The 19,441-nt window shown below is 42.2% G+C and overlaps 1 protein-coding gene across 1 annotated transcript; it reads left to right on the plus strand.

Annotated features, from left to right (window-relative positions):
• Positions 1-1,914: 1,914 nt before the first annotated feature.
• On the plus strand, positions 1,915-14,348 carry LOC308373618 (FERM domain-containing protein 6; the record flags this gene model as incomplete). Its single annotated transcript, XM_080849190.1, has 13 exons — positions 1,915-1,992; positions 2,755-2,845; positions 4,801-4,880; positions 5,330-5,403; positions 7,014-7,219; positions 8,209-8,360; positions 10,510-10,575; positions 11,214-11,282; positions 11,728-11,902; positions 12,162-12,449; positions 13,227-13,382; positions 13,745-13,815; positions 14,070-14,348. The coding sequence occupies 13 exons, from the start codon at positions 1,915-1,917 to the stop codon at positions 14,346-14,348; spliced, it is 1,785 nt and encodes a 594-aa protein (XP_080705316.1).
• Positions 14,349-19,441: the final 5,093 nt, after the last annotated feature.

A 19,441-nucleotide genomic window follows, 5' to 3' on the forward strand; every position in this document is an offset into this window, starting at 1 on the left:
CTGTCACAGATGCACGGCAACGAGGACAAGCAATATGTGAAGAGGACATGAAAGAAAAAAGGGATGTTGTTGTTTGCATCATAATACAGTGTTCCCCACCCCTCTTCTCTTATGAGGTCAGCCTTTTGTCAAGGAAAATCACGACACACAGGTCATGTCAACATGCGAGGAACGTGTGGCATCAGGCTTTCATCTTTATTTTAAGTTTTTTTTTTTTTTCTATTGTTTAGCCCCTCTCCTCATCCCTAGTTTTCCATCCCTAGAGCAGGCCAGAGTAGCCCTGGGCCCTCGGCGGTGATCAGATAGGCGCAGTGCTTTCCTTGATCTGATTAATTGATTTAGAGAGATAAGCCTGCCTTAATCAGCCGAGGATTGTACCAGCTGGAGCTGGGCTGTAGTTGCAGAGAGGAGAGGGCTTGGGATTCCCCCCCCCCCCTCCTCTCTGTTGTTGCCTTAGTCTTTCTCTCTTTCTCTCTCTGTAATTCTCTCCCTCTTTCTATCATTCCGTCTCTTTCACCCTAAACCCTACTTTTCTCCCCTTTTTAATAATTTTTTTCTGTCTCTTTTTTTACCTTACTTTCTGTCTCTTCTTATCTTTCCTGCTGTCCACCTAAGAACCAGCGGGTTGGGATGGACTGCAGAGATTTAATTTAATTTTGAAATGAGTGTGGCGTTAACATGAGGCTGATGAAGTTTGTAGACTGCCTAGTGGAGAAATTGAAGCCATGTTCCAGTTCTGAAAAATGTACTCCAGTCACAAACAACAACAAAGTAAAGATTAGAGTAGTGTTGTGTGACTAAATGTGGAAATCGCAACTGAAAAAAAATATCTAGGCTAAGTATTGTTTGGTTCTCAGAACCTCTCAGTATTGAGAGAAGGACCGATCATGTATTTCTGCCATTCCTTATCCCCTTGTGAAATAGAATTCAGATCTCCAAGCACGCTAATCCATTGCTTCTCACTTAAACAACAAACCCACAAATAAACACAGCATTTCAGTAGCACCCCTCAAATGTATATGGCTGCATTCACAATGGAGCAGGTATGGCAGCCTGTCGGTGTGATAAAAGTGAATTTAGTTTTTGTTACGCCTGAAATGAAAATCGTCCTGTTTGTCTGCCATTGTATACAGATGAGCTTAGTCACATGAAGCAGACATTGAACAGACCAGACTGGCCAAATTCTTTCTGGACTGAGTGGTGTCTGCTGCATTTATTAAGCAAACTCTAAACCAGGACCAAACGGCGTTCTCTAACCCTGCGGGCTGTGGGTCATACCTCGGTGGTATTTGAGGGCTAAAAAAGAGTTCATGAGTTCATGAACAGCTGAGAATTTGGTGAATTAATGGATTAGTTTGTGATCTTTATTTCTTCATCAGCAGATGTAATCAGATCTCAATAGCTCTAATTGTCCGTGCCTTTTGGGCCATGCATTCCAGAGTCATAATTCTGTTGTAGCTTAACTTGACTCTTCAAAACACCTGATTTGACTGGCACACATATCTACGATATGGTTGTGCCAGAATTTGTTGTACTGTTAGATGTAGCAATTCTGTCACAAGAAGTTCTTAATCTAGTTCTTTAGCTCGCTCTTTATCTCTTTATCTGTCTCTGCCATGGTTGTTATCTTTACCTCTCTGTCTCTGTCCTGGCAGTTCCCTCTCTCTCTCTCTCTGTCTGTCTGTCTCTCGTTGCTGTTATCTCACCTCTTCAGTTGACTGTGTTCCTCCCAGGACTGGAGAATGTGGTGGTTGATGCCACTGGACCAGAGGGAGTGAGGAAGAGGAGACGGGGCGAGAGAGAGAGAGGGAAAAGAGAGAGAGCACGACAGAAAGAGAGTGTCTGAACCCACTACAGGAAAGAGCCAGATTAAAGAGCCATCGTCTCGTCTGTGGACCAAATCCCCCAGACAGGATGTCGGCCTCAGCCAAGCAGGAGAGGAGCGTCTGTGTTCTCCTCCCCACCAAGGAGCAGCTGGACATCACCGTGGGGGTAGAGTGTCCTCTTCAGCATCACAAGCCTACTAGCATGGCACAGTCTTTCATTTAGGTCAATATACAGGAGGGGTTGTTTAAAAGTGTACTTCTCCTTCAGAGGAAGGGCTACTTTACCTCAGAAAGTAGGGCTTAGAAGGACACAGACGGTAACTACTAAATTGAAAACTTACAGTAATAGCTTCTAAGTAAAGTTACAGAAATCAGGTTATACCACTTTAAATGAAATGAGTCATATGAGTATTTCTTTGCACAGTCATTAACTTTAGTTTTTTTCCCCATGCCTCATAGCTGAGCCTGTTTTGCATTACAGCAATATGTCACATGGTGTAGTATGAGTATGAGCAAGCCTTTGAGCTCACGGTGTTTAAACCATTCTGTCATCATTACTTGTCGAGCCGTGAGGTACTTTCAATAAGAGGTTGCAAAGGTGGACATGTTCTGTGATATGCGTAGGACGGGCCCCGAGTGCCTCTTTGTCTCTAGTGTTTACATTTGCCAACTAAAGGCTATATGACTGGAGTTGTAAACACTTGTACGAATCACTGCGCCATTATTCCTGAATTACTAGGAGTTGTGCGCAGAGTATTCAGAACCTCCTTAAAATGACTCAGTTAATTCTGCATACCTGATATGGTAATAGCTCTCTAAGTTTGTTAAGTGCTTTAGATGTAATGCAGAACTCTTGCATGTGTCTAAACATGGAAAGCACTTTTGACCCTTGTGAAACAAATGTTAAATCTACTTTCATTCTGTTTAGGTCAAATCCACAGGACAAGAGGTCCTAAACCAAATGTCGCAACTCCTTTATGTCAAAGAGCTGCACTTCTTTGGCCTCACAGTGCTAAAGGGTGAGTATGAACCAAAACCTAATTATCTTTTTTTTTATTAGTAATGGAATAGTGCAAAACCAGGAGTTGTTTGGGAACATTTTGATGATGTTGTGGTGGTAAAATTCACCATAGAGCAGTTCAGCTCCATTTTCACAGCACCGGTTCAGGCTGGTTGGATGTTGTGTTCTCAAGCGCGCGCACACAGACACACAGCAGCTAACCCCCTGGCTTTCTGGTCCTGTGATGTCTGTGGCCCTGTTTATATAATGCGGTCAAACGAATGGGCCAGCACCCAGGGAATGAGAACATTCACAATGGGTTCAGAGTGCAAAACCACAGTTGTGTCTCCCACTAGCATAACTGTGAAATGCTTAATCTTTTTAAAACCCTTGAGTATATTCCCTCCATTTATGTATTTATTTATTTATTTATTTGATTCCTTCCCTTGTTTCACACTTCACAATCCTTGGCTCCCTGGCCCTCCTCGCGCTCCCCACTCGGTGAAATGCCTTGATAATCTAGTGTGGCTCACCTCCTTAACAAGAGGCCTTTTGTTTTTGTGGTGTGGGGGCCTGCAGCCACTGAGGCCTGGATTCCACCAATATTAACTTCATTAAGCCTGGAATGTGCTGCTGCATACCAGCAATGGAGGGAACGCCAGGGAGGGAGAGAGAGAGAGAGAGAGAGAAAAGGGAAGGGAGAGATGGAGGAAGAGGCAGTCGAGAGAGAGAGAGAGAGAGGGATGGGATGGGAGTGAGATGGAGAGAGAAGAGATGGAGTGAGATGCCAACCATGAGAGAGAGAGAGAGAGAGAGATAGAAAGAAAGAGAGATGCAGAATTAGAGTTTTGTGTTACAGAATACCAAGAGAGAGAGTTGTGGAGTGCAGGTGAGTGAAAAGAACGATGGAGAATAAATACTGTGTGAGGGAGATGGGGAGATAAATAGAGGAGTGAGAAAGAGATGGATGAGAGAGAGAGAGAGAGAGAGAGGTGGAGGCAAACAGAGAGGGGGCTGAAATGGGAGGATGGTGATGGCTGGAGTAGGGGAGACTGCATTCCTCTCCAGCCGGCTAAAATGAATGAGTCTGCTCACAGAAAGGGAGATGATGCTATGGATGGATGGACCAGAGGATGAGTACTGGAATATTTGGAGAAGCGAGCGAGAGAACGAGCTGGTCTGGTGGAAAAAGAAATGCAGGTGGAAGGGGGGGTAAAAAAAAGGGAGGGAGCAGATGACAGATGGATGAAGTGGGGCTGAAGAGAAAGAGAGATGAAGGGATGAAAAGAGAGCAAAGGTCTGAATGCAGGAGGGCCGCACAAGCGAGGGAAAAATGTGTGGGTGGGGGTCCTGCCTTAGAGGGCTCTGTGATTTAAAGCGTTCATAAACTAACCCCCTATCAGGGATGATGTCAGAGATGACGTCCTTTCAAATGAAATGCACATGGGAGGATAATCTTTAAAGAAAACAGCCACACATGTTGTGCATCCAAGTTCAGTTTTATGGTTTAGCTGGATTGGATTAAAACTATCAAGTTTAAACATAACATTAAGTCCACAAAAACAAATACAAAATTTGTCCCAAAGTCTTTTTCCAAGTTCATTTGTAAGTAAATAAGCTCTGGCTAGCCTTTGCCAGTAAGCCAGAGAGTCAAGGAACCTTGTGTTAAAGTTCTTTCTCGGCATACAAGCGTCCCTTTTCTAAAGCTGAGTTTACAGGACTCTCTGCTGTCAAGTAATATTTGGCTTGACCATGTTTGTTGTCTGGACAAACTGGTGCGTTAGTATTGTTGTCTGCTGTGTGTGCTTTGCACACTGGCGCTTGTGCTGGCAAATGACCCAACTAGAATGTTCTTTTCTCTGTAATTAATTTCATTGTTTGCCGTATTTCATGCATGAATTCATTATTCCTTTGTTTGGTTAATGAAAGCATTCTCATTTCCTGTCTCTGTCTCCATGTTTGCTTTGAATGCAGACAATGAACACATATATCTGGACTTAGAGGAGAAACTAACCAAGTATTTCCCCAAGGAATGGAAACAAGAGTCTGTGAAGGTGAGGCCTGTGAATTGCGAATGTGGTGTTCCATTACACGAGGGCCAAGTGTACACGCATTATCGTACACAGTTTGTGCTTACACATTAGCTCTGCGTCTTTCCTCACTTCACTTAATATCGACTCAAATGAAATTAATTTATAGGCTGCTTATCTACACCAAAAAATAATGTGTGTTTGTAACGGTGTGTTTGTGTGTGTGTGTGTGTGTGTGTGTGTGTGTGTGTGTGTGTGTGTGTGTGTGTTTGTGGGTGGGGCCAATTACATGTTTTATGTAAAATGGTGCTAATGAACATTGCCCATTGTCTCACAAAAAGTCTGTCATGTGTTGGGTTAGCCCTGTGGGTATTGTGTGGCCGTACCCAGTAGCTGGTGCAGTCTAACAGATAGTGTTGGCTGGGCTCTGGTCACAGGTCAGTCTCTCATTGGTCACCTGTGCTTCCTCTCAGGGCCCTCAGAAGAGAATCCCCCTGCTCCTCTTCCTAAAAGTGCAGTTCTATGTGGAGAACGGCAGGCTCATCAGGTGAGCTCCATGCGATCCTCACGGTTACGCACAAGAACAGGCCGTGATAAGGTCATCCAGGGGGCGACACGTCAGAATGATAAAGCTAATTTTGGGGGGGATATCACCACGTAGAATCAGAAATATCCCACTCCTCTCAGTACTTTTTGGTAACATATTGTACTGCATAACAGCCAGCTCCTTGTATCTTCCATTGTTATACTGTAATAATTCATTTAATTTGTTTGCTGCCATATCAATGATAACTTTTCTTTATTATTCCACAATACAAAATGATGGTGTGAGAAAGGCCCGAGCCGGCCATCTCACCATGTGGGATGTAGGCTTCTGGATCGTGGTTGCAGGCAGGCAGGAGAACACACAGCGCAGGAGACAGTGGTTTCTTATAAAAATACCGCGTATATTTATTTACAACCGGGACTCAAAAACCCCCAAATCATATATACAAAACACCGAGGGACTTGAACCCCCAAAATATAAAGACAAACACTAGGGTAATCACAACCCCAAAACAAAGAAACATACACTGAACAAAACTAAAGCTTTAAAACAGACAAGGTACAACTGTGTCACACAGGTTTGTCTAGTACCTTGTCTCAGCTTCTCTGCAGCCTGTTCAGTCTGTCCCTTGCACCATAATGAGGTGCACCTTTTAACCAGGTAGTCCAGGGCCAATTAGGCCCAATCAGTCCCAATTGGATCCGTCCACAGGTGCAGGGGAACAAAGTGAGAAGGGGGAGGGACTTCACCTTTTCACATTTCCCTCCCCTTCTGAAGTCTCGCCACATGAGTGGCGGGACAAGTCGGCCATCCCGTTCTGGCTCCACCTGCGGCTCCAGCTCCTGCTGCTGCTCCAGCTCGGGCTGCCGATCCAGCTCCGGCTGCCGATCCAGCTCCAGCTGCCGATCCAGCTCCAGCTCCAGCTCCAGCTGAGCCGCCGGTGGTAGGCCCTCTCCTGCCAGTGCCAGTCTCCTTACTGCTTACTTTCCACCCAGTGTCTCCGTTAGCGTACCATCCCACCGCTGCCACCAAATGTGAGAAAGGCCCGAGCCGGCCATCTCACCATGTGGGATGTAGGCTTCTGGATCGTGGTTGCAGGCAGGCAGGAGAACACACAGCGCAGGAGACAGTGGTTTCTTATAAAAATACCGCGTATATTTATTTACAACCGGGACTCAAAAACCCCCAAATCATATATACAAAACACCGAGGGACTTGAACCCCCAAAATATAAAGACAAACACTAGGGTAATCACAACCCCAAAACAAAGAAACATACACTGAACAAAACTAAAGCTTTAAAACAGACAAGGTACAACTGTGTCACACAGGTTTGTCTAGTACCTTGTCTCAGCTTCTCTGCAGCCTGTTCAGTCTGTCCCTTGCACCATAATGAGGTGCACCTTTTAACCAGGTAGTCCAGGGCCAATTAGGCCCAATCAGTCCCAATTGGATCCGTCCACAGGTGCAGGGGAACAAAGTGAGAAGGGGGAGGGACTTCACCTTTTCACAGATGGCAACAATGATCAAATATCAATCGCTTTTTATGAAAAAAATGGTGGTGTTGTTTAACCTGGAGCTGTGTGTTGACTGTGCCGTCTCCCTGGCAGCGAGCGCAAGGCGCGGCAGCTGTACTTTGCCGACCTGCGGGAGCGCGTGCTGAGGTCGGAGTGCCGTCAGCAGGAGGAGGTGTACTTCCAGCTGGCCGGCTATGCCCTGCAGGCAGACCTGCCAGACCACCCCACGCACCACCTCACAGAGGAGGACACGCCAAAGACCTACTTCCAGCCCAAGGACTACTTCCCTCCCTGGGTCAGTATTCATGTGTGATAAATGTATTTATTTTGTGGCGCACCTAATGGAGTCAAGCAGTGGGGATAGCAATGAAAATAAAATGTACATGCCATCAAACACACAAAGCACTTGTGAATAAGTTTTGAAATATTATATTCTGGGCCTTGCTTTGGCAGCTTCTGTGGCCAGTCTCAGTAAAGCCACCTTTCGCTAGTGACGTTGTTTGTCATACACCATGATAAAGCATGTGGTTTTCTTCAGTCTTGCATTGTCTGCCCATTATCTTCAAACCAGGGTCTCCTTTAATTTGCAAAGGGTTGCTGTTTCTTTCTATCTGTTTATCTATCTATCTATCTCTCTCTCTCTCTCTCTCTCTCTATATATATATATATATATATATATATATATATATACACACACACACATACATAAATAAATATAAATGATTCTAATATATTCTAAAATCAAATATAGATATATTCTCCCTCTGTTTTAACATACTGTACATACAACTTGTGCAAATCTAAATTTCAGGATTATTATTATTTTGTGTATTTAACAATTAACAACACACATTTAAAATACACATAATATACTCTGTACAATATAATGATAGTTGTTGTGTCTTTGGTCAAAAATGACTGGTGTGATTAATTTCATCACCCAACTGACATCTGACAACTTTATCATTTATTTTCACACATAAAACATTAAGTATTACAGCCTTGGACATTCATAAACGATTTTAGCCATTCAAGTAGGTAGGGTGAAGGATGTCATGAATCCTTGTGAGGTAAAGATGAAAGAATAGATTGAAGTTTCAAAACTTTTTTTTGCTCTCAGCACAACAAATAAACTCCTTTAATTCATTTTTTAAAGTGATTACATCTAGGTTTCCTGACATCAAATTTGATTTATATTGATTAGTCTGGTCACAACAGCCAGAGAAGTTTGTGTCTTGAGCTATTTAAGTCTGACTTTGTCGCTATCTGACCTTGTGTTTGTAGATAGTGGCAAAGCGGGGAGTAGACTACCTGTTACGTCATGGGCCCAACATGCACAGAGAGCTTTGGGGGATGCCCTCCCGCGACGCCATCCTCCTCTTCATCCGAGAGTCCTGCCGTCTGGAGGACGTGCCTGTGACTTTCTACAGACTACAGAAGGTCAGTGAGAACACGGTCAACTGATGGGGCCTTAGCTTTCAGTACAGCCAGTATGATGGGCATGACAACCTAATGAAAGTGAGATCAACAGATAACATCAGGCCCAGTACAAGTAAACTGACAAACAATGAAGAAAATGAGACAAAAATAATTTTGATCATTCTTATAGTGTTTTTTCAATCAAAAATAGTTAACTAGTCAACTAAAGGTGGCGTGGGCATACAATTGTTCTCACCATTTTTTGCACCACAGAGTTGAGATCAATATCATGTAATAAATCTACTCCAACATCCTCGTAATAAATATCTCACTCTCACAGAGTGGAATAACCCTAGTTAAGTTACATAAGACTTCATCGTAACTGCAGTCAGGTTTATTATACACACTATTAATCTCAGCAGTTGAGTGCTACTCTGAAGGCTGGCACCCCCGTTACATAACCCCACACACAACCACACACACCCCGCCATCAGCCTTAGAAGGCAGCTGTGGTTGTCTCAGCCCCTTTGCCCAGTGCAGGATCTAAAGAGGGGGACCCGATGGGTCAAGTGTGTGCAGGGTGGGAAATTTACATATTTTTTAGGGGGCAATTTTTGCCCCCACTTACTGAAATCCAGGGGCATTTCACAAAAAATTGGGGGCACTTTTAGAAACTTGTGAAAAACATTTAACCTTTGTTCAAAATAATAAACACACTTATTTAGGCTTAAAGCAGCAATACGGAATTATGTTCCAAAACTAGTACGCCAACTACCTAAAAGGCATGCAAAAACCTTGTAACCACCACCAACAGCCCAGCTGACACAGATAGAAGCTTGCCACCACACTAACTGGTGTATTTTTGCAGTACCTGGCATGTCATGCATGTGAAAGCTTTTCTTCCATTTGTGCAGGGTGTTCCAGCCCGTTACACAGAACTACATTGGACATATCTTTGATGCCTAGTGGGAAAGACACAGGTCTTGATCGGTCCTTCACATGACCATATGCGATCAAAATGAATTTAGAGGATGGTACCAAAACTAGTTGCCTATAAAACCATACCTCAAAAAGTGTTAAATTGTTGCATAGTGTTACTTTAAAGTATATGAACAATTGTCATTAAATGGCAATAATAAGACTATTAGGCATTAGTCTACATATTCAAAGTGTTTTCTTAGATTTTTTGAAGAAAAACCAAACAGACAACGTAAATTACACAATCATATTCACGTTTATTCTTATTTCTTTGTGGTTATTAGTTGTTATTATTATTATTCATTGTTATTTCATTATTCAACTATTAACAATCGTTTTTTTCTTTCTTTTTTTAATAATAATAACACATTATATTTATGGATTTTTGTGTTACCTTTAATCATGTTATACCTACCATAGTAGGCCTACAGGAAATACAGATAAGACTAGTAAGCTAGCTTGCAAGCAAGCCTTTGTAGCTAACGCACAATCAGAGATAGCTAACGTTAGCTAACTAACATTTAACTAGCTTAACCGAACTAAATCATTTCTAAAAGTATTATCACTAGTTATCATTCACCGTAGGCGATGGCGTGTTGCTTGGCGCCTGGTGACGAAAGGCCATGGATTTCTGTATGTTTTCGCTCCCCTTGAAGAAGTCAGCAGAAACATTTGCCTGTGCTGACAACGACTTGGGCAACTCGTTGTCCACAAGTCCGACATGCCTTGAAAAAAAAATCTGGTCTTTTTCTCGTCGTCGTCGTCGTCATCCTCCACCCCTGGACAATCTAACTTAAAAATTTTGACAGTCGCTGGGTGTGTGAATTAATTTTATCTTAACCTGAGATGGTGACAGAGACTGCGCTGATCCTCATTTCTCCTCACGCAGGCACAGGTCTGATTAGGAAGCGCTCCAAATATTTTTAGTTAGAACGTTCGGTTCTTCACGCAACAATCATTCAAGGCGAAAATCTAAACATTTAATGGCAACTGACCGGGTCATATAGGCTACGATGTTTTTGACACGTTCATTAAATTATTATTACACAAAATTATGGGGGCATTTTTTGCCCCTCTCCTAGTCATTTTAGGGGCAAAACTATATTTCTTAGGGGCAGTTTTGCCCTTTGCCCTCGCTAATTTCCGACGCTGAGTGTGTGTCTCACCGGAGTCTCATCTGTCTCTCTTCCAGGACAAGAGAGAAGACAGGGGTTCTGCACTGCTGGGCCTGACTCTACGAGGAATGCAGGTTTATCAGGTCTGTGTGTGTGTGTGTGTGTGTGTGTGTGTGTCTTTGTGTGTCTGTGTGTGTTTGTCTGTTTATCTGTGTGTGTCTGGTCTGTGTGAGTGTGTGTGGATGTGCATGTGTGTCTCTGCATATGTGTGTCTGTGTGCATATGTGCATGTGTGAGTGTGTGTGTGTGTGTGTGTGTCCAAGTTCCAAGGAGCTCTGCAGTTCCTCAGCACATAAAAGCTTTGCACAATCACTGCGTTCTCAGGCACAGATGCCTCAGAGGAATGCGTGAGTTATCGGCCCGTCCGCACACAGCACTAAAACGGGGATTTGGGATGCATACCTTTCCTCCCTTCTCCTGTGACCTGTCCATCAAAAGGCCATCTGAGTAGATTAAACTCTTAAAGATTACCTCCCCGCTTCACTGCTGGACATCTGGACGCCCTAACCTGAACCCAAAGGCAAAGGCCAAATCACTTAATGAATGAAACTTAACGATGAAAGTAAATATATTTTCATGCCAACTTGCACAGTTCAAGCTACCTCCAGCAGCCTTTGGCATATTCCAATGGTGGTTATCTCTGCTGTTCTGGTAGAGCTTGTAGGGTGACACTTGGCCAGCACTGTAATGTTGCTGTAATGACTTTGTTTTTTCCCCGCAGGAGGTGAACAACATGCGTCAGCTGCTTTATGACTTCCCTTGGTCTAATGTCGGACGACTCACCTTTCTGGTACAGTCGCATTTCTACATGAATTCCATGGCGCCAGCTTTCGTTTGTTCACTCACACATCTACACTGACTTGATTTTTTTTCAAAGACTCTAAAATACTCATGTAGAGAATTAGTATCTCTCACCCATCCTCCCAAACGCAACGTCTGTACATTCTGTTCTGTAGTTGAGTCTGAAGACTCCACAAAGACTCCATGACGCTGTGAGTAGCCTCCACAGTAGCTCAGAGTAGAGAGAAGCCCCGGGGATTGATGCCCAATGAGACAGAAGAGTGCAGCTGAGTTGTTCATCCTCCAAGTATAATTGCTTCTGAAGTCTTTCGGTGTCAGGTCAAATCATGTTGGAGCTTATAGTGACAGAAGTGTCTACCATTGGGTGCTCTATTTTATATGATGTAAATGTACTCGCTGGTATGGTTTGGTAAATTGATTTTCTTCGTGTTTAGGGGAAAAAGTTTGAGATCCAGCCGGACGGTCTGCCGTCGGCGAGGAAACTGGTGTACTACACGGGCTCGGCCTTCCGCTCACGACACCTGCTCCTTCACCTCAGTAGCAGCCATCAGCTCTACCTCAGTCTGCAGCCTGCCCTCACACACCTGCGGCAGCTGGACGAGAACGAAGGTAGGTGTCTGTGTGTCTAGAGTGGTGGGGGAGTGTTTGTGTTTGTGTGTGTGTGTGTGTTGTTTTCCATTTATTGATGGAAGAGTGTTAATATTAAAATCGAACAAACATTTTTACACACTGCCATGCACACTCTCATGTAAAACTAGCAGAAAAATCTAGTCAGGCATGATGATGATGATGATGATGATGATGACAGTACTTCCAAATGAGCCATGAGTGGCTATCTTTTTCTTATCAACCCTCTTCTGTAATCCAGAGAAGAAGCGCTACCGGGAATCCTACATCAGCGACGACCTTGACCTTGACCCTCAGGGCAGTGACGGCAGCCCGCGCCTCTCACGGCGCTCCACTAGCAGCTCAGGCATCGAGGCTGACACCCGGCAACGAAGCGTCTCTGTGGAGATGACCTCGATGGACGAGGAAGGGCTGCGGCAGACGGAAGAGAAGTCGTTCAGCTCGGCGGCCAGTCTGGGCAGCTCACACACCTCCGGCGTGGACACGGGCAGCAAGGCTCGCACAGACGAAGACGAATGGCAGGAGGAAGGTGAACTGAATTTCATTTTTGGTTAAAGGTGCAATATGTTATTTTTGTGAGTAAAAAAAAAATTATCATTGTGAGAGGAAAGTGAAAAAAAGGTGTTTTCCAATAGTCCTATACATTCTTTGCACCCTGAGCAGTTTCAGGTGGTTTATGCCTGTGTTTGCATTTCTTCACTGCAAGAAAAATGTGAGCAAATGCAGTGAGAGGCATGAAAATGCTGAAGGGCTTGAAGGTTAAAATACCTGAAATACAAATGTCCCTGTGTGCCCTTGCAACATATTTCCATAGGAAAACAAAGGATTATTGTGAGTGTGTTGTTTGCAGTGAGCAAATATTCAACGTATGCAGGCAAACACAGCCAGTTCAACGAAGGACCCTATTGTTCACCCTTTACGAAAGTTATTATGTCTGTCCATTTATTGCACAACTCAACTATGCAGGGAGAAACCTAACGCAAGGAGCTGACAAAATGTAACATTTCTGGGTAAGAGTGAGGAGAGCATGTTTGCATCACAACAAAGATTAAGTACCTGTGGAGTGACATGTTACAAAGAGAGCAGGATGGTTAGAATTCCTTGGCTTATCTCTACGAGGTTTCAAGAATGGCATTGCATAAACACATCTTATCTCCCCTTAAAGTGCTATACCATAAGATTGCTGTGGCTGCTTGCATACTCAGGTGCACAGTGGCATAGACACTAAAGACAGCTATTCTAGGTACGTCTCAGAAATGTGATTGCGGGTGTCCTTAAGTTGAATACATGGTTATCTCTCCATCAGAGATGCAAGTTCGAGTGAGTAGCCTTGGGGAGGTTTCCGTGGACAACCCTGGGGAGGTTTCCGTGGACGACCCGCAGGAGATGCTGCAATTGGCTGAGCTGCTGGAGGGTGTGTCTGTGGACTGTCCCTCTTTCATGTCAGAGATGAACTCTACAGGTTAGAAGCCCTAGAATCACATCACACACTTATTATTAGATCCCACTTGTAAAGAAGCTATTACCACATTCGCTTCCACGAACCATGTCGTTACCATGATCGTTAGAATATAATATACAATGAAAACTGAATGTTCTGCACATTAACACAAGTAACAAGTAACACACTTGTAAGAAAACTGTTCTATGCAATTAATCTATTATTTGTATTCTCTTGGAGGTGTATCAGTGCACAAATAGTAATTAGTGTTATTATAGTTATTTCATTCCATCATTTCATACCACCACTCTCTCTCCACATAATTCTGAGCCACTACAAAGATGAGAGTTTGTTGTTTAACATGTTGCATTTGTGAATTTCAGGTATCAGAACAAGTCTTGTTGAGATGACAGACAGTCACATGAAACATGACAGCACTGATACTCTAGGGCCGGTAAGTTTGGGCAGTCATGTTCTACCTCTATCACTCTCTTTTTCTCTATGTCACAGTTTTCTCTTTTTCTCCCTCTCTCCTTTTTACACTCTTGCAACTCCACACCTTTTCTCTTTCATGAGGCGCTGTCTGTTTTCCCTGATTTGCATTTATATTCTACTTATGTTTCTACTTTTTTGATATTTTATTTATATTTATACTTTTATGCTTTTACTTTTTACTCTCTTATCCTTCCTTTCTGTATCGATTGGCAGGTCATCAGCTGGAAGACTCGCACCTCCGTTGACCGCCACAGCCAGAGTCTGGATGACATCCACCTGTTCAAACCCCCTACGCCCCTGGGCACTCTCCCCCAAGCCAACACCTCCCACAGCTACACGTTTGGTCTCCCTGAAAGCCACATTTCCCTCAAGAACCATCAGCACCCAATCACCCAATGCCCTGCCAAGCCCTCTTTCTATGGCCGACGCTCCACGAACTGCCTCTCTTTGGACCTGCTGGAGGACGAACAGCTGCTGGAGTTAATCCTGTGAGGCGAGAAGGCAAAAGAGAGACAAAAATGGGAAAAAAAAGATGGGGGGGGGGAAAGGAGAAAGACTATTAACCCCTAGCCCCCCCCCTCCACACTTGGTGTGTTTTTATGAGCATGTCCTAGACAACATACACTATACTTACGTATACTGTATATATACACTGAACTGACAGTATTGGTGAACACTCTTAATGTTTTGGCAGTATGTACTTATACATGTTGTGTGTGCGTATGCATATGTATGCATATTTGTTTTTGTGTGGATAGAAAAAGACAGTCTTCCTGAACATATTGTCATTTTTTTTTATCTGAGTGCCTGTCTATAAGTCGCGCTATTCAATATAACAGTTTTGCAGGAGTTGGTCCATGCTGATTTGACCATCTAGAACCTGATGGTTCTCAAAGTTCGCAAATGTTGACAATGGTGATGGAAATCTTTGCGTTCATCCCGGAAACATTACAAGAGACCTACAAACCAGAAGCCTTTCATATGTTGTTAATGAAAAAACCCAAACTATTGTCAGTATATTTATTTCTCAGTTACTTTTATTTTGTATGTTACTGTTAACAAAGTACTTTCCTTTGTATTGTCAGCCCTCACTACATATGCTACCATTGCTCTCCTGCTGCAGCAACTAAAAATGTTGCTGCATTCTGTACATGCTGGATGCTGGTTGGCTTGTAGTCATGCCAACACTAAAGACAGCCTAGTGGGACTTTAAAATCAAATCAAAGAAAAATGGTGACGCCTTTATGTTGGTTGCACAAAGGAATGCATATTTATAGGAACACAATTTTATAAAGTAAGATAATTTTCTTCCCCATCAGATGTTGTCAACACATGACAATACTCATGACAATAGTGTTAGTTGTACAGGCATGTGAAGCAAAATCAAATTTCACTTTAAATGATAAAGCTATTTGCTTTGCCATATCTTATATGCTAACAACAGAGTGTTATGAACGTAAGGCATGGTATTCTGGTACATTCTGTCAATGCCACATGGTATTTCAGTATACCCAAAATGATTTATATAGTGCAACGTTTGTTTACATACCGGCGGGGGGAATAGTACGGAATCATCAGTAGCTTTCCCGTAATCGACATGATTACTGGAATAGTTACAGTATTATATAACCAAGGGACAAAGAGGCTTTCTCTGTGTTGATCAACCGAGATATGAGGTCAGTTACTGCATTGTTAGTCATACATGGAGTGCTTGGGTATAATTGGTTGGGTTAGTCCAAAAGTAAGCCAACCGTGATTACTGATGAATTGATGTCTATGGTAGTTATCACTAAACAGTGGGATAAGGTAGCCTACTGTACCTCATGACATGATGACATGGCGTACTTTTGGCAGACAACCAATGTGTTTTGGGTAACCTGCTCATTAACTCTCCTTTCAATGAAAGGCCCATGAAGCAATGACCTGTAGAAATAAATTCACCTGTACTACACAGATGAGAATGTGTTCTTTCTGTTGACCATGCGACCATATACACGGAGATGATACAATACAGTATACGACACTATAATTAACATTAACGGCATACTATACCATTATCTACACAATACAATACAATAAAGTATACCATAATACCCTAGCATGATGCCAGTTTTGGAGTAGTTTTCGTTTCATCCTAACCAACTACCATTTCAGTGATTTGTCGATAGTCCATCAGCAGCGGGAGTTGAATGGTCGGCTATGATACTAGCCTGCCACCTAGTGGAGATACTTGAAAAGTTTAAAACCACTCCATTAGGTCAGACACGTTATGAGGCTCGGGTGATAGGATGCTTTCAATAACTTTTGTAAAGCATGGTGGGTCACGTTATAGGGGAGGGTTTCGATTCATTTTAGCCCCATGTCTCAACAAAGTGGGCTTTTTATGTCACTTTTTATGAATATACATTTGATGATGTGTGCAAAACAAATTCTAAGACTCCAGCGGGTAAATAGGGCCAACTCCATAGTTTGACATGGGTGACGAAGATGAAGAAAACATCCTTTTCATATAAAGGTTATTTAGCAGCGACTTCGACTGAAACGTTGCTTGTGGGCTTACGTTAAATTATAGTTGCCATGCTAATACTCAAGTTCTCAAGATTTCACGCTACCCCGTCGTTAAGTTTCTAGAATTTTGTGAATTATGAGCTAAAGACTAACGACAAAAGTCGTCGGATGACAATGGAACGCGGATTGGTAGACCTATAAGGAAATCACATCAGTGAATAATGCAGTGGGCTTTCAAGATGTAGCCTATGTTGAAACGTATCACATAACATTAGCTGTCATAAAGATGTCGCACTAATAAGGAAAGCTGGTGCGGTCAATTTTCTCCGGCATCTTAACACGATGAGGTTCCATTGTGTAAGGTTAGTCGTCTTATCACGTCACTGCTCCGACTGTGTTAAACGAGCACGTGGGCGTGGCCCGGTTCTGATGTCACAAAGACAGGAACGCAAGTGTCTAATGACGTGTACCAGTGTACAAATATGACTTTTTGTCGATCATTCATTTCAGTTAATGTCGTTTATGAAAATGATAACATGTTTTTACCCCTACAGCCTATGGATAACATTGGAAAATAGAGACTATTAGACAAAAGGTATGTGGATCAACTCCCAGTGTAGCCTTTATAATTGTACTGTACCTTACATAGACCAACATATGATAGGATAGGATGTATTTAATTGTTGAGTTCTTTATCAATCCAATCACACATTATATTACAGCTAAAAAATAAACCTAAGTCAATCATCCCACGTATCATTTATCTTAGGTAGAGGAGGTAGGTAAAATTGTACATTATAAATCTTAGATGTGTCTAATTTTAACAATAATTGGTGGCTGTATACGTTTTATGTCGGTAAATCTACTTTGTTCACTGTACTAAGTGATACAGTGGAAGTTATTGAAATGGCCTCTTATAGCTTTTTATTTCAGTCAATTAATATGAAATTAAAACCATCCAGATTCAAACCAATGTCAGATTGAGCTTTCTTGACTATCTTTTCCAGTCTCCCCTTTTCTTCCTCAGATATACTGCCCAAATAACATACAATTCTCTCCACTGTTGACTAGACTGTTGTAAAACAAACTATCTTTTTATACAATTAATCTTCAAAGTATATGTATATATTTTTCTAGTATGTATATATATATATATATATATATACGTACTAGACAAAAGGTTTTACCTCACCTTCTCATTTTAAAAAGGTCGCTATTTTGAAGAATCTAAAAATATTAAACATATTCTGGTTTGTTTTACACTTTTTTTGTTTAGTACATAGTTTCAAATGTGTTCTTTCGTAGTGTAGATGTATTTAGTATTAATCTACAATGTAGAAAATAAAAAAAGTAAAGAAAAAACTCAGGAGGTGTGTCCAAACCTTTGACTGGTACTGTATATATATGTACGTATATATAAAGACTTGAAAAGTACAGACAGAACTGTGCTTGTTTTAAATGTGGAATATGTTGTCTTCCAGAGCATTTATTGTATGGATCCAATCATGGATTCTAGTGAGAAGCCAGCTGCACTGGAGGAGGAAAGCATCTTGATGACTGATGATGGTCAGACTTCTGAAACCTCTGCAAAATGTAATAAAGTAGCGATTTAATAGAGTTACAAATGCATTTGTTGTTAAATAATCATCTATTCTGTTATTCAGCTTCTCCAACTGCTGCTCAGATGACTTCCACAAAGTCCACAGCAACAGAAGTTGAGGTGGAAAATCAGCACATACTCTCCACCTCCAGAATCAGCAAAGAGATGCTTCCTTTTTCTGAATATATTACGGACATAAGTGATGAGTAAGTGTCTTTCATTATGTATCCCCAAGAAATTTGCATTTGGCAGGCAGAACACTTTAGCCATGCCATTAAGATATTCATTTAGTTGTTTTGTCTTGAAGGGAATGGACGTCTTTCTCTCATTCTATGAGCAACCATGTAAGTCTCATTCTTCTTAATAGTTTTTCCCCAAATATTTTCCCTACATCTTGTGCTTCTGTGATGTAACAAAATCTGAACATTTCTCCCCTATCAAAACAGATGACGAAGATGCATTTCGTCAACGTGTGCATGAATATTACAAAACTTGTTACATTGAGTTCACTGAAGGTTATCATCCCAGGCCTTGTCAGACGTTTAGCAAATGACCCACACTTGTTGATGCCATCACAAGAAAGTGATGGCTTTGTAAACATTATTGGCACCAGCCATCCCTCGATCACATACATTGAAGATGACCAGGACTTCCTAATGCTCAAAGATGGCGTTTTGACAAAGGTCAACCCCAAACCGACCAGCAGCAGGTATGTTGTTCACAGAACAGTGAACTGTCAATATGGCAGACACCTAAAATTCAAGTGAAATGATATATGTATTTCTTGAAGGAAATATCACTCCTTGCAAAGTAGTACAGGGATAATATGTAAGGCAATCTGAGAAGTAAAATTAAAAGATTGTTAAAATGAATATTAGCCTAAGTGGTTCTAAGGTTGTTTGCAAAATATCTTAGTAGGGGAGTTTAAGGTTATACTGCCTCATCAGCTTGTCCTTAACTTTGGCAATGAAAACAAAATTGGAGAACATTAAGTGATTGCCCTTTTCTTACATTATAATCTCGTCTGGCGCATTCAGTTTAAAGGGATTGCTTGGCAAAGATTATGGTTGTCTTAAACCAAACCTTTCACTTACTAGCTTTGGCCTGGTTCTGCCCATTTAGTGCCTTTGTCCGCACCTCTTTGATACTGCCAACATGCATGTGTGTGTGATTGTGACTGTATGCATGCATGGTAATTGCATGGATATGTCTGGGCTAACACCCAACTAATCTCATCTTCTCAAGGTCCAAGAGCTCCCTGCAACAAGCATCATTCGCCCATTTTGGCCCAAATGAAGAACACATTCAGCACAGTGTTCAGGAGAGCATAACCAAACTGAGTGAAGCTGGCATTATTCCAGGCTCAGAGGAATGGATTGATTCTGTCGCGAAAGAAGCCCTTCGCAAAATACAGTCAACCTTGGCAGACTCATCGAGAGGCGTGTTAACCATTCAAATGGCCAGCAGTCCTGACTTG

The sequence above is a fragment of the Sprattus sprattus genome, assembly GCF_963457725.1.
Source record: "Sprattus sprattus genome assembly, chromosome: 12".
In the NCBI taxonomy this organism is placed as follows: domain Eukaryota; kingdom Metazoa; phylum Chordata; class Actinopteri; order Clupeiformes; family Clupeidae; genus Sprattus; species Sprattus sprattus.